Genomic DNA, 17,029 nt, shown 5'->3' with positions numbered 1-17,029 from the left:
TCCCCACTCGGCATGTTATGTTGCTGAAATATTGAAATATTCGGAAACAATGCAGAAACACTTCATTAACATCTCACTTGCAACTATGCATCTAAAATATTTCAAAAATGTACCTGCACCATGTTTTTTGCAATATTGCATTAACAATATGTCTGAAATCTTTCAGAAAGTTGTTTACAATATTTATAAGTTTCTGTAATATTGCAAAAAAAATGTAGCAGATGCAATATTTCAGAAACATTTCCAAAGCACTACAAAAGCACTATTACGTTTACTTTGCACGAATAATATTTCTGTAACATATTAAACGCAACACCGCATCTAAAATACCTGTGAAAAATCTCCGAAAGATTGCGTCGGTAATGAAAAATTGAATTGCAGGCAGTGAATTTTCTACAATATTGCGGGAGAAATATTGCAGATGCAATGGTTTAGAAACATTTCTGATACATGATAAGACTATTATTACGTTTGCATTGCACGCGTTATATTTTTGAATGTTTCACATACAACATTGCATTTGTAATATTTCCGAAAAGTTGCTGACAGACTTTAGAACTTATAAAAAATTAAATTTATTATTATATAATTATTGCATTATTTCTCTTTTATTAAGAATGTTCTGATATTCCAAATTTTGTCATATGGCATTTTTAATATAAAATATAAAATATTTAATAATATTTAATATAAAATAATATTCGACGCTGACTGGCAAAAAAGATCGTATATCTGTATTGTTAATATTGTTATGCGATAGCTTTATGCTCACCAAAATAAGCAAGTATAAGAAAGAAAGAAGCGTCAGAGTCAGAGGATCACCACTACCCTGTTCGATCATCGATGTCAAGCGACAAGGCGCCGGTATACTACTTGGATGGGTGACCGGTTGAGAGAGCGGATTTCTTCTAGTCCAGTCAAAATACGGAAAAAAGGGGGGGTACCTAGAAAAAATTGCAACACAAGGTTTTATTACGTCATTGTGTTCAGAAAAATATACTGAACAACATATCCAAATTTCGCCATTTTCCGCTATCCCTAAGTATGTTTTTTATTAACAATTTATAAACAAATTTGTTTTTCTCCACAAATACGATGAATTTCGAAATTTTTGTAGAGATCAAAGTTGTAGAGCAGACAAATATCTACAAAAAATGTTCTTATGAATTTTTTGAAATATCTCATATTATTTGAGATATTTGCAACAAGAGCTACTAGGCTACGCGCGGAGCGAAGCGGAGAGTTCTAACAAGCACACGGCAGTCTCTACCGGTCGCTGCTAGTTCTCTAGGTTCTACAAGGAACTTGAGTTGGTTCTCGATAATAGTATATGTGTCTATGTATACACACACAAATATATATATATATATATATATATATATTGTCACATTCTGTCACGTTCTGTTTGTTGTTCATCCGTTTTTTGGTCAATGCATTTAAGCAATTTACCAGGGATTTGGACAAGTCGTGTGAAGGCTATTATTATTATTGTTGTTATTATTCGGGACCGAAAAGATATCTGAGTTTATAAATTTTGTACCGAGGATCACTTTTATTTATCTGATTATAATGCGGATAATCGATGTCGAAGTCGACAGGAATAGGTTTAAATGGAGGTGCGTTTTGTAGTTGTTGTAATCGCTGGAGGAGGGGAAGAGGATCTTGATTAGAAATTACTGCTTTTTTAATCTGGACCCTAATCCTTTTAATTTGAGTTCGTCTGCCTCCCTTTTTCGTCATCTAGTCCGAATCCTCGAAAATGAATTTTATAGCTCGCCACACTCTTTGTCAGCGCTCAAAAGCCAATCCGCCACACTCTGCTCGCCACACTCTTCGTCAGCGCTCAGATCGGCAGCGTAAAGGCCAAATTCACTTTCGGGAATTAATTATGATTTCCAAGGATCAACCCCGTAATCGCCACGCTTTCGGCAGCAAGGGTATCTGCTCGCCACACTCTTCGTCAGCGCTCAGAACCAATTGCCACGCACTTTGTCAGCGACAACTGCGAGTCGAATCTTAGAAGTGATCGATTAAGAATTTTAACACGAGATGAGATTCCAGATTTCGAGCTTTTCCTTTTCAAACTTATCTTACCTTTAGTCTTAAAATTTAGTACAAGTTATGCGTGAGGCGCAGTCTTAAAATATAAAAGTACAGGGACTAAGTCCCAAGATTGAGTTTAAGGAATTGAGTGAGATTTAGGAAAATGATTTAGATCTAAGACTATGTGGCTGAGCAATTGAATGCTAGAGCCGAAGGAATGGCTGAGCAATTAAATGCTAGAGCCGAAGGAATGGCTGAGCAATTGAATGCTAGAGCCGAAGGAGTATGTGAAGTTCAGGACTATCTGGAAGGAGCCGAAGCTCGGAACTATCTGGAAGGAGCCGAAGCTCGGAACTATCTGTTTACCGCGGCGTTTTTCCGCCCTATTTATACCCGAAAAAGACCGGAATCTCCCGCGCGAGATTCCCGCCATTTCCATCGCGTCTTAAGGGGGGAGGTTTTCTAGAAGCTTCTAGAACATTCTAGAAGCGTAGTTTTGGGCCCCATCTGGCCCCCAGCCCTCCAGGGGTCGTCCGATAAGATAAACATTTACAGGAAACTGAGCGTTCGCTCGGAATTCCGAGCCTAGCGTGCGTCGTTTAAGCGTTCAAAACTTCTAACGTGCGTCGTCGAAAATATAAAATTTCCGTACGTAACAATATACATATATATATATATATATATATATATATATATAATATGAATGTACATATATATATATATATATATATATATATAATATGAATGTACATATATATATATGTGTGTGTGTGTGTATATACATAGACACATATACTAGTATCGAGAACCAACTCAAGTTCCTTGTAGAACCTAGAGAACTAGCAGCGACCGGTAGAGACTGCCGTGTGCTTGTTAGAACTCTCCGCTCCGCTCCGCGCGTAGCCTAGTAGCTCTTGTTGCAAATATCTCAAATAATATGAGATATTTCAAAAAATTCATAAGAACATTTTTTGTAGATATTTGTCTGCTCTACAACTTTGATCTCTACAAAAATTTCGAAATTTATTGTATTTGTGGAGAAAAACGAATTTGTTTATAAATTGTTAATAAAAAACATACTTAGGGATAGCGGAAAATGGCGGAATTTGAATATGTTGTTCAGTATATTTTTCTGAACACAATGACGTAATAAAACCTTGTGTTGCAATTTTTTCTAGGTCTAATCGTATTTTGACTGGACTACACATAGTGTCCGACAATTTTTATATTAATGTCCAACACATAGAGTGTCCGACAATTTTTATATTGATGTCCAACACATAGAGTGTCCGACAATTTTTATATTCATGTCCAACACATAGAGTGTCCGACAATGTTTTAACACATCTATTATTATTCATAGATGTGATGTCCAACACATAGTGTCCGACAATGTTTTAACACATTTATTATTATTCATAGATGTAATGTCCAACACAGTGTCCGACAACTTTTTAATACATTTTTAAATGTACAAACATGATAAATACATTTTGATACATCATCATGTTTGTAATAAGAATAATACTGCCTATAAAACATTTTATTTTAAAAATTACTATGTTACATATTAGATGTAGAAGGAGTAGCAGTTTCATCAATATCTGCAGCATATATTCTTAAATGACTTTTTTGCTTTTTGGGACATGCAGAATATAACATTTCTGTTGTCATTAGAGATAAATGTTTTTCAGTAATTTGCATGGTTAAAGCAGTTTCTTTTCTAGCTTTTAATGCTGACTTTATCACACAAGAAGCATTGACATTTATATACGAAAGTTTATTTCGTTTTTTTGTTTTTATATCGGGTAAAAAGGAGAAGATTCTTTCTGAGTCGGCATTTGAATTTGGTAACGATCTAATAGCATTTAAAAGGGATTTTAAATTGGAATATTGATGACTTTGGAAAATTTGTTTCCACATATCATCAAAATCTAATATTACAAGATTATCTTTTTCGACTTCTGTAAAATCTTGATGTAAAGCTAACCATTCTTTTTTTAATTCGTTGTCGTCAAATCCGCTGATGGTTTGAGCGATAAAAGAAACATCATTAAATGAAGTTTCTCTATTATTATCGCGTAAAGCTGTACCTGATTCAAAAACTTTTAATTTTGACAAAAATTTATCATTTACTGGTAATCTTTTGCAAATTTCTTGAGCAGCAGTAACGTAAAATTGCAAACAATTCTCTCGAACATTTGCAACTACATCTACGTGCTCTTGTATACTCAATTCATTGAGAAATTTTTCGGTTTCAGTTCCTAAATGTATTTCGTTTAACGATTTTTGATTTTTCTTATTTGAAAAATCAAAATTATTATTTAAATTTAGTAAAATTTCTGGTTTTATAAAATGTTTACTAATTATAGTTAAAAATTCAAGCGATTTTGGTTGCAATAATTGAATTCTTGTTTCCAAAGCTTGGAAAAATGCATTAAAACTATTAAAAAATTTTTTAATATATTTTAAAAATAATAAATATGCCTTTACATCAGAATTTTGCATTATGGATAATAAATGTTCTCCAGTCTGTGTTTTTTCATTCGTTACTATAGGCCAGTCATATTAGACATCGAACCTTCCAATTACTCTTTTCAGGTTGCAACCACCATGCATCGCTTTGATTTAAGGTGCTGTAAGTGGGATTAGATTTGCTTCGCATAATTAATGCGCATTAAAAAGTTATTAACAATATTATCAACAAAAAACGCAATTTTTTTTATTTTTTCTTAAATATCTCGAAAACTAAGCAAGATAGGGTAACTAACTATACGTACCTTTTTTGTAGAGCGTAAAATTATCTACAATAATGATCTGAACAACATTTATCGTCAAGTCAGTCGTTTAGCTTGCACGCGCCGTCAAAGTCCGAGACTCGGATCCCGAAAACCCTCGATTTCATCGTTTTTTTGATGTTGCGTCGGTGATTTTTTTCCGTTATTTAAAATGGAATTAAAAATTCCCAAAAAATCACACATCATCTGAGAACTACAAAGAATACTTTTCAGGGTATAACCGATTTTTTAGACCCTTTTTCTTTAGTTTGTAGCTATGTAAGCAAAAAATTTTGATTTTTTGGACTACTCTTAGTTTTTCGCTGTTTTCAGGCCTTAGAATTTATTTGAGACGAATTTTATCATATGCATCTTGTTGTGGACGAAATTTGCAACAAAAAGGACCCTTGTATTTTTTTCGTACGACAAACGCTGATTTTTTTATTGACGCGCAAAGTTATCCAATATTGCGTACAGGTCGGATAACGCTTGTTTTACACTAAAATAATTATTTTTTATTAAAATTTACGTAATTTTTCGTATTATTATTGAACCATATTGCAAAGCCGTTTTCAACACATTCTCTCATGTTTACTTATTTATTAACAAATTGTTTATTTAAAAATTATTATAAACAATTAGAAAAACATGTTATTAGGCCTACTGGGGAAACCACAGAAAAAAAAACGCACCATTGACTTTACCTCAAAGGTGGTGTGGAAAATAGTCAAAAGATGCACTGTCTGTATGTTTGAATAAATGTTATAAATAATATGAATAAATTTTTTAAAAACATTTTTCGAGTTGATATGAGACGACGAGTGCAACGATTATAACATGTTTTTCTAATTGTTTATAATAATTTTTAAATAAACAATTTGTTAATAAATAATTAAACATGAGAGAATGCGTTGAAAACGGCTTTGCAATATGGTTCAATAATAATGCGAAAAATTACGTAAATTTTAATAAAAAATAATTATTTTAGTGTAAAACGAGCGTTATCCGACCTATACGCAATATTAGATAACTTTGCGCGTCAATAAAAAAATCAGCGTTCGTCGTACGAAAAAAATACAAGGGTCCTTTTTTGTTGCAAATTTCGTCCACAACAAGATGCATACGATAAAATTCGTCTCAAATAAATTCTAAGGTCTGAAAACAGCGAAAAACTAAGAGTAGTCCAAAAAATCAAAATTTTTTGCTTACATAGCTACAAACTAAAGAAAAAGGGTCTAAAAAATCGGTTATACCCTGAAAAGTATTCTTTGTAGTTCTCAGATGATGTGTGATTTTTTGGGAATTTTTAATTCCATTTTAAATGACTGAAAAAAATCACCGACGCAACATCAAAAAAACGATGAAATCGAGGGTTTTCGAGATCCGAGTCTCGGACTTTGACGGCGCGTGCAACCTAAACGACTGACTTGACGATAAATGTTGTTCAGATCATTATTGTAGATAATTTTACGCTCTACAAAAAAGGTACGTATAGTTAGTTACCCTATCTTGCTTAGTTTTCGAGATATTTGAGAAAAAATAAAAAAAATTGCGTATTTTGTTGATAATATTGTTAATAACTTTTTAATGCGCATTAATTATGCGAAGCAAAATTAATCCCACTTACAGCACCTTAAATCAAAGCGATTCATGGTGGTTGCAACCTGAAAAGAGTAATTGGAAGGTTAACCCCCTAAATTACTCTAATATGACTGGCCTACTATTTCTCTCAAAAATAATTCAATAGTGTTCCAAGATTCAAGAAGTCTTTGAATACACGAATGGCGAGAAAGCCATCGTGTTTCGGCCAATTTTAGAATTTTGCGGTTACTTGAGAAAAACATTCGGTAAATTCTTGAAAAATAGCAAATCGCTTAGGGCTACTGTTAATATAATTTGCTATTTTTTTTACAAATTCCTCGCAATAGTTTGGCATCTTAGCACATGCAGCATGTGCAATTAATGCAGCGGAATGGCACGGACATGAAAATATGAATACATTTTTATTCATTTCCCGAAGCTTTGTGCTAAATGATGACTTTTTGCCTGTCATGACGGATGCATTGTCGCATGACAAAGCAATAATATTTAAAAATGGAATTTTTAATTTCCACATTTCATTTTTAAAAGCTTTAAATAATTTATCCGCGCTACTATCTTTTGCATCAATGTCAATCAATTTGACTAATTGCGAGCGAATATCTAATGTTTCAGGATCAACAAACCGCACGAGAAACGTCATCCATTTCTGATTAGCAATGTCTGACGTTTCATCAATAAAAATAGTAAACTTACTATTTTGAATTATTTTTGCTAAACGATCTGTTTCGACTGGAGACAACACGTTCGAAATAATTTTTTGACATTTAGCCCGACTCATAGTTATACTTCGCAATATTTCAGAACCTTCTCCTATTAGTTGAAAGAACGCGAGAATGTCTGTTACGTTTTTATACGGAATATTTTTTTCTACTATAAGCGCAGTGTATCGAATTTCTGCTACTTTCTTTCGTTCATCAAATGATAGAAGAGATTCATCGGCTACAAACTTTTGGTCCGATTCCTCTTTTTCTATATTTTTTTGTGTAGCAATTGTTATATGTGCAGCGGATTTTGCGTGACGATCAATATTTGACAAATTAGCTGTTATTAATTTTTCACAAAATGAGCAAAAACACATTTTTTCATCATCTGATGATTCGCGTAACCATGGTTGAAACCGAGGGGTAACTCACTCTAAAATCATGATTTTTCAAAATAAAAAATCGGTAGATGTTGTTAAAATAAGCGCAGCTTTATTCTGTTTAACGCAGTGTAACTGCCCATACAATTTATTTGTTATGTATAACATAAGCTTCTTATTCTATAAAATGAAATCATTCGCATACGAATAAAATAAATTAAAATCAATAGCTAAGGAAAGAAATCACAAGCGTAGTCATACGCAACGCGCCGCGAAGAGAAATAACCATGGGATAAGCATCGAATAAGGAAAAATCATTCGATCGCTTACTGTACAGCGTACAATCTTACTCTTCGTGACGAGTCGGGTAAACTTGGAATATGTCGTGTCAGGGTCCAGTATCGTGCAATATAAACAAATCAGCCGGTGCAACGCGAAGTGCAACGTAAATTAATTAATTTTTCCATTTACAAGTGCAACAAATTAATCAATTTTTCGTGAATTCTTTAGTGTTCTGCTGTACAGACGGCGTCATTAATACCTGGTCCCCAAAATTAGATGCGTTTCGGAAACTCACTCTTCGTCTCTTTCTAACTGTCTCCCTTAGAAAGAAACGAAGAGTGAGTTTTCGAAACACATCCAATTTTGGGGATCAGGCATTAATGACGCCGTCTGTACAGCAACTCGTCATTGAATTGCTTTACGGAAGTAAGTTTCATTTACGTTCAATAATTAATTGATTTCAATTCGTCGGTACTTTTTTTAGCACGTTTTTTAGGTTAGGATCGTTAAAATAAAGTTCATTCTTTATTCATAAATACGTGTATATGAAATTACTATACCGAAAATTGAGCATAGTTCAAATGCAAATTTATATCTGTGAATGATCGCAGCACAAAAAAAGTTAGAGTGGTATAAAATGGGGTACAAAAAATTTACTTCTAAAATATTTGAAACAATTTCAGCCAATACATAATTAAAAAATGTAACTTTTTGTTCCTTAAACATTTAAATCGAAAAATTGATGAACCCCGAATGAAACTGTCATTAATTATTATATATAACATTATTTTAAAGTCAGTATCTGTTAATAATCATAATTCATAAAAATAAATGATTATTCTTCATGATTCTTTATTGATTGGTTATTGTTTTTCTTTCAATCGTAAATAAGTAGCGTTACACTCGGATCATAAATATATTCGGGCGCTTAATATTATTAGGGTATAATCTATTTTGTTATACACTCAATTTTAATGTATTTAATAATCCACCCCTTTCAGTTAATGGAACGCATATTTTTGTTTTATTTCATATATATATTTGGTTTTATTATATATATATATATATATATATATATATATATATATATATATATGAGAGAGAGAGAGAGAGAGAGAGAGAGAGAGAGAGAGAAGAGAGAGAGAGAGAGAGAGAGAGAGAGAGAGAGAGAGAGAGAGAGAGAGAGAGAGAGAGAGAGAGAGAGAGAGAGAGAGAGAGAGAGAGCATGATCTTTTATTGTTTATCAAAATCCCTTATTGAAAAATACTAATGACTTGAATACACCCGAAGAAACAAAAATAAACCTTTTGTGTATAAACCGAGGTATAAACATGGACATACGGAAGAAGAAAGATTCGATTAACGTCAACATCGAGGTGTTAACGAACCTGTAAGGGACGGCTCTTAGCTGGTAAGGAAAAAATCATCCGAGAAGCTACCGGACTAGTCCCTTTTAGCGCCGCTAGCGACGACGAGCTTATCGCTAGCTTACAAAAAATATGTAGTAACTCCGACGTTAAGAATAACGATCGCCTATTGCGTTGATGCTATTCGAACAGACTCATAAGACAGATTCCTTACTTTAGCGTCACCGATATCGAAAAAACAGAGCACAACGTCTATGTAACGCTGAACGTTGTCTCGCTGATTTTAGAGTGAGTTACCCCTCGGTTGAAACTGTTCAATATCTAACCATTGTTTTCGAAATTTTCTTGTGTTAGACATATTTTTTTCTACATTTACATTGTCACTTATTTCATCAGATGTACTTCTTACATTATTCTTGTGACACGCAGAATCCGCATGTCTTGAAATGCGCGTGTTGCAAGAAAAATCTTTATTACATATTGTACAATGAAAAAAATTATCATTGGACGGAACTTTCCGTATCCAAGACTTATATTGATCATCATCAAGCCAAGCTTCTACGAAGCTTCGCTTACACTTTTTTGTTAATGGCTCGCACATTTCAATTATATTTATTTTCTTGAAATATTAAAATATATATATATTTCAAGACCAAAAGATAATAAAATATATAGATATAAGAAACTCACAGTCTGCTTCAGCTTAACTTCCCTTAACTTTATTCACAGTAAGGCAAGGAAAGTGTTCTTAGCTGACGAAAATTATATACACCTTCGTCTACAGATGCGGCTCACTGAGTGATTCGACTTCGAGGATATAATAGCTGAGAATCCGCGATCGTCTTGTGTTTTTCAAATGTTTTGAGTGAGAAAGACGAGAAGGACGCGCGATACGTATCTGTATCGCGCGTCCTTTCTGTCCTTCTCACTCAAAACATTTGAAAAACACAAGACGATACATCAAGAGACACGGTAGTGTCTCGCGCCAAGTACACGCGGAGCGAGACCGACCGTGACTCTTTTACGCGACGCGACGGGTTGCGAGTACTCGAGATGTTGAGATCTCGATAACGAGTGAACGGATCAAGTTCTAAGTAGGTTTGATCGATAGCTTGGGGTCGAATTAGGGGGGGGTTTCTCTTATAATATTTCCGCTACGTGCTCAACGAGCGGATTATATTGCGACGCAAAGTCGAAATGTGAAAATTTTATTTTAAGATACTTCTACTAACGCTCTCATGTGCCATGCCATCATTTCATTGGCTGGAGTCGCGTCCTTTTCACTTTTTCGACACCAGGGCGGTGCTAGTATCGCCAGTTTCGATATGCACATATGTATATACGTGTGTGTACTGCGCGAGTGCAGATAGTGCGTTTAGCGCGCTGTCACACATCAGTTAACCTATCTTCGAGAGATACGGTAGTACGCGCGGAGTGAGACCGACCGTGACTCTTTACGCGACGCGACGATTAATTCAAGGTAATTGTTTTATGTAATTATCCTATAATTATCTTATTCTATATATTACTGTTACTTATTTTATTGATTTACTGTTTACTTTACTACGTTTACGTGAGTGTTTACATACAGGTTAACCTATATATATTGACGGCAGGGACGGCAGGGAGCTGATACTGAGATCAAGGAGCCCGTTCACACGAGGCGTTTCTGCCGCGCGATTGCGGCCGCGCGTTAACGTTTGCACGAGCCGCACGCTGTCGCGAGGTAAGGTGCGACAACGCGCGCATACGCGCGTACGCGAAACGGCAGTAACACCGTAATCGTGCCGGCGATATACTGAATTTGAATTGCTTCGTGCTTATCTGGAGATTTCGTATCCCTACATCGTGTTACCACCGCTGCCGGAAAAGAAGGTTCTCTACGCTTGGCAGAAAGTGACGACTGACACGTTCGATCCCGACTTCGTTGATCGCAAAAGAGCTGGACTCGAGGTACGTTTCCGATTTGCAATTATAACAGTATCGTGCGATGAATGTTGTACTAACTTCAAAGTCGGAGCATCCTTGTTCACCGCTACGGGATCGACGTAAAGTTTTAGCGGATTTTAATCTTCCGAATTAGCGTCGCAACAATATTAGTCTTCCATTATCTATTGCCTCACAACTTTTCGATTTTAATGTTTTGTAGCTGTATAGTTATTTGTACACAATCGTGATATTAATATACATCAGATTGTTCATTACAGTTCTATGATTTAGAGGAACTGTTTCGTAACGGTGGCCCCGTGCCAGATACAAATTACATATTCCTGGGAGATTTTGTCGATCGGGGCTACTATAGCTTAGAAACGTTTACTCGTCCGCTCACACTTAAAGCTAAATGGTCCGACAGGATAACGTTACTACGCGGTAATCACGAATCTAGACAAATCACGCACGTTTATGTGGATTTTACGGTAATTGGTCTCTTCATTTTCTGTTCTAGATGAATGCCAAAACAAGTACGGCAATGCTAATGCGTGGAAGTACTGTTGTAGGGTATTTGACTTGCTCACAGCTGCTGCCGTGAGTATTTGTATAAAATATTTTTTTAAAAATTGTAACTTCACTTTTGATTACGCTCGAATAAAATTCTGTTTTAGTTAATTGATGAACAGGTTCTTTGTGTACACGGTGGATTGTCTCCAGCTATTAGAACACTAGATCAAATTAGAACGATTGAAAGGAATCAAGAGATTCCACACAAAGGTATTAATTGTATAAAGTGATATGTCATTGCAAAAGTTACATAATAATAAAAGTTACATGACTGGATATTTACTGTTATTGTACAATAATAATAAAATGTTGTTGCTTAATTGCCATATTACAGGTGCTTTCTGTGATTTGGTCTGGTCCGATCCAGAAGATGTAGAAACATGGACAGTAAGTCCGCGTGGTGCAGGCTGGCTGTTTGGCAGCAAAGTGACTTACATGTTTATGGAAGTGAATGATCTTAAACTCATCTGTAGGGCGCACCAATTAGTTCAGGAAGGTATGTCTTTGCTCAAATATTTCTGTCGCAGATTTTTTTAAATATCTCAGAAGTATGTATTGATGACGCATATTTTTATCGTGCAGGTTATAGGTACATGTTTAATGACAAACTCGTCACAGTGTGGTCAGCCCCAAATTATTGTTATCGATGTGGTAACATAGCTAGTATCATGCAGTTCACGACAGTGGATCAGAGATCACTCGTGCTGTTCCAGGCAGTGCCTGATTCCGAGAGAGTAATCCCACCTCTAACGCCCACTCCGTACTTTTCGTGATCTATCTTAGTGGCTCATCTGTACGGATGCGGAAGAGAAATGTCTGTGTCTAGACTCTACGGAATCACATGATTTGATTGGCCGGATCCAGGCTGGTACCATGACGGACTCACAGATTCATGAGAATATATCACTGATTATATACATATTACTTTAGAAAATTTTGATTCCCTTAATAGAAATTATTTGATGCGTTCTACGATCAAAGTACGATACTTAGAGAGGACTGAATTGTCGTGTGATTGATCTTATTCAGGGAATGTTCTTTAGATTTTTTAAGAACTTTATCAGGTTTTACATGTTGTAAAGCTAACTTTTATATATCTACATAGTATCTGCCATTGCATCAGCCTGATTTTTGTAGCTCGAGAAAAAAAAACGATATTTTGCATCAGAGCAAATGTGAACATTCTGTGGTCTAGACGCTTTTGCTACTATGTACATTCTGTAGAGCATTCATATCTCAGAGCAGCATTCTGGACTTTAATGTTCAAAAGACTAAGAGCTTTTAAATAATTTATGAGCGCGAATAACGCAAATAGTCCAGTGCTGTGTGTGAATATAAAAAGAAAAGAAAAGAAATATCACGTTTACACATTCCGGCAAAAAGTACACTCTCTGAGTACAGTGAATGCTTCTCTGACATTACAATCGTTGTGCGTAGAATTCAGGTTTATTAAAGCGTGAGCATATATAGTACTGTTAAGGTCTTCCTGAACATATAAATGATCTGTTGCTGGTACTGTTAGGTACTGTGTGTGCTGCGTACCGTTCTTTTTTCTTCTAAATGCGCAATCGGTGTTCTTAGCAAGAATCGTAAATTCGGCTCTTTTTCGCCGAAGTACAAATAGCGTGTAGCAGTAGCCAAAGTTTTCCTGCTTAGATAAGGAAATCCGATAGCAGGATCGTTATAACATCTGTAGAGAGTTGTCTTATTATTTTTATGCACATGACATTTTTTTACGCTTAATTTTAAGAAATTCCGAGCTCAAATATTGTCTTTAAACTACCTTGACACACATTGATGTTCTTTTCAAGAAAGATATCCACCGTTCGTTCGTCACACACACTTCTCTCTTCTATATATATATATGTACAAAGCAATATTTTCAAATACTATTGCATCCTCCGAATCTTTGTACAATTTCCAATATCGTATGCCAAATCGCTGTCGTATTGAATAATCGTAATTAGCTAATTGTCATAAGTTCATTAATGTAGGGAGCAACTTGAAAAGAAAAAAAACCGAGACCCTTAGCAATGTGCCTCTAAATTAATAAGCGTTTGTGTAATATAATGATACGATATTGATATGACATAATTAATGGAAATGCACCGGCCATTGCGTATCATAAGCCTGAATTCTGATCATCGATTTTTGCTAGCTCACGATAATTCCTAACCGATCACAGACCCGACAAATACGGCATTGGCATTGTGGCACAGGCTGTCAAGTTGAAACTACTCTATTTTGAATTTTGTGATATAGACCGAAGGAGGCGTGTGCAATGGTCATGTCGATGTTTATAACGACTCTCCTTGTCGCACCATTCGAAGAGGTGTTTTGCGAAGACCCGTTATTCCAAGAAATGTAATAAACTTTTGAACAGTGCCTTCAGATCTATAACACGACGGTCTACTAGAAGTATAAATGCTTTCTTACTGACAGATAATCGATAGACGAACTAACATAAGGACGAAGAATCATACAAATATCAGAGCTTAACGGAGAATGTGTATGAGGAAATTTTTTATCATTTTTTCTTTTTATTCTATTTCATAAGCCTTCCGCTATTGTTTTGGAACGAGCCTTTGCTTTTTCGCGAAATTTTTCTACGATATTTACGTTTTACGATTTTACTACCTTTTAGGTCTACTCTTACAATTTTACATCACGCGCGCGCGGTATATTCTCTATTTGTACTACATTTATTATAACGTACAATTACAATTGCGCGATACTTTACGCGAGTAATGTATTACATTAGGTAGAGAGGAGCGCATCTAGAACGAATTGGGACACGGAGCTTGCGTTACAAACTCGACTCGCTACATTTGCAGCCTCCGAGTCGTGAAACGGTTTCGCAACGACGGGAACGCCCTACGTGCGGTACGGATATCATTAGAAATCCTTAAAAAAAAAAAGAAAAGAAGTATTAGCCTCTGTATCTATTGGGGTGTTCTCGGCGTTTCGTTTACCGGAATGCCTCTGTCTGTGATCGCTTTAATCTTATAGAAGTGTCCAAGCGCTTGCGGCGACTCGATATTAATAATCGGTAAGCTCGCGAGAGAGAGAGAACAAATAAAGACAATTTGCAAGATAAAAATAAAATAACGAAGACTAATTTAGCTTAATGTGCTCCGTGCGGGAGCTTGAACACTGCGCATAATCCTTAAAGATCTCACAGGTAGACACCATTCTAAAACGATCATCATGTACCTTGAAAGTATAGACTTTGTTATGTTAATGTAATGAAGAACGTCTGTAATAAAAATGCGCAAAAAATCGCACTTGATCGCATTGTCAATAATACTCGAAAAAAAAACAAAGTGGTAGTATTATACCTCGAAATAACACCTTGTACATACTGTTTATAAAATGCGTAATACTACAAAAAGGCGTGATATCCGTACAAAATTACCTTTTTTAAAATAGAGAAGAACACGATCGCATAGTGCAGACCAAACGCTTTGGACCAAACGCTATGGTACATGAGCATATTTACAGTTCGAAGACCAAGAGGCAGAGCCGCGGAGATACGACGACAAGAAGAAAGATGTCGTCAGCTAACTACCATTGGGGTAGACAAGGCAGAAGACCGAGACAGTAACATAATTATTTTTAAGCCGTATTTTTAAGCAGTAATATAACCCGTCAGTATTATATATTCGTACCTCTGACCATACACATATGAACACACACATACAAAGTGAATATGTGAATATGCTACGTTTCTTATACATACATGAAAACATAATTGCTAAATAAACATTTAATAAAACTATTATATTGTTGTTATTTACTTCATACTTACCAAATCAAGTTTTATTTAATATGTATAATCTATTGTAACTGTAAATAAATATATTATTTACTGTATAATTAAATGCTGGTACATTCAAGAAATTTGTAATTCTGACCTGGATTTATATCCTGTCTAAACTACACATGTATGTTTAAATTGATGTTTTACCTAGTTATTGCACCAATAATGTTTAAATAAATCGTAGCTTTAGTTTTTAACGCAGGAAAATAAAATTTAACGTTTAAGCGCTAACCAATGTTGATGCATTTTTCTGAAGAAATACTTACATATTGATTTTGTTGCATATTCGAAATCTAAAATCCGAGCATGCTAAAAGCACTTTCATTATCTTCAATGTGTCAGGTATTTTAAAAGAACACTAAATTTATCTTTAAAAATAGGCAAAATTCAAGCAGCTGTAACTTTGTTAAAAATGAACAAAATTTAAATTTAAAAAAAGGATTTTAAAGCTTGAAATCTCTACTTTTGAAAGTTTTTATCGTGGATTAAATAAGAAATGAGCATTTTGACTTTGACTGCTCATAACTTCCTTAAAAATCATCGTATTGCAATTCAAAAAACAGATTCTTAAAGCTGAAACTTTGCTTTATTGAACGGTATAATTGCCAAATTTTTTAAAATAACAAATAGACATGATACAAATGGATGAAAATAATGTAAATTATTTTTAAATGCAGAGTACTTAAAAGTACAAAAAAACATAAAGAATAAATTTGTTTTATTTGTATCATGTCTACATGTTATTTAAAAAAATCTATTTTCTTAGAAATAATAGTCTGTAACACCTTTAGCTTTACAATCTGTACATACTGTTTGTAAGATATACTCTTTATAAGACTAGTTAGAAGAGGATGCGTAACACTACAAAATGCATGATATCAGTACAAAATTACCTTTTTCAAAAAAGGTAAAAAAAAGGCGCCAAGTACACGCGTGGTTGTTACCTCGAAAAAAACCAAGTGGTAGTATCATTAATTTTAAATTAAAAAAAATATATAATCTATTCTAACCTAGGTGGTAGTAGCTTTAATTTTTCTTAACAAAATTATTATATTACAAAATGGTTACTTTATTCAATCCAAGTGATATCTACCTAAAAAAACTTAAATAACAAGTGGTATCTATTTAAAAAAAATGTGAAATCTTTTAATACTGCGCCAATTACAAAGAGAGAATATATATAGGTATATATATACATATACACCTTAACAAAATTATTATTATATCACAAAATTGCGTTACCAAACTCAACCTAAGTGATATGTTATTTCAAAAAAATATATGAAATTTTTAAATTACGCCAACTACAAAGAGAATATATATATTGCTTTGAAAAATAATTGTAGTGCAACTACTCTTAAAAAATAAAACAAAATTGTGTTACCTAACTTAACCCAAGTGGTATGTATCTTTGTATTCCTGAGGATCTTTCTATCAACCCAAGTGGTAGTAGTTTTAATTCTCCTTGATAAAATTATAATATTACAAAGAATCATTTAATCATTTTAATCACAAAGAATTAAAGAGGTAACATTATAAAATAAAAATATTTAATTAA

The 17,029-nt window shown here is 34.3% G+C and overlaps 2 protein-coding genes across 5 annotated transcripts in view; both read left to right on the top strand.

Moving 5' to 3' along the window:
• The window catches only part of LOC139776816 (epoxide hydrolase 3-like), a 55,782-nt gene that overhangs the window by 25,830 nt on the left and 12,923 nt on the right, over positions 1 to 17,029 (top strand). The window lies entirely within an intron of this gene.
• LOC139776813 (serine/threonine-protein phosphatase 6 catalytic subunit-like) lies at positions 2,261 to 15,432 on the top strand. Its single transcript, XM_071713768.1, has 8 exons — positions 2,261 to 2,326; positions 10,816 to 10,878; positions 10,983 to 11,105; positions 11,360 to 11,522; positions 11,599 to 11,678; positions 11,756 to 11,861; positions 11,986 to 12,147; positions 12,234 to 15,432. Exons 1-8 carry the CDS (start codon positions 2,261 to 2,263, stop codon positions 12,422 to 12,424), a joined length of 954 nt encoding a protein of 317 aa, XP_071569869.1. The 3' UTR covers positions 12,425 to 15,432.

This window comes from Temnothorax nylanderi, unplaced genomic scaffold (assembly GCF_030848795.1).
Source record: "Temnothorax nylanderi isolate EJ_2023f unplaced genomic scaffold, tnyl_v1.0 TNYL_tig0130_pilon, whole genome shotgun sequence".
Classification (NCBI taxonomy): domain Eukaryota; kingdom Metazoa; phylum Arthropoda; class Insecta; order Hymenoptera; family Formicidae; genus Temnothorax; species Temnothorax nylanderi.
Note: the sequence above shows the minus strand (reverse complement) of the source record. Positions and strands in the feature narration are given on the sequence as shown.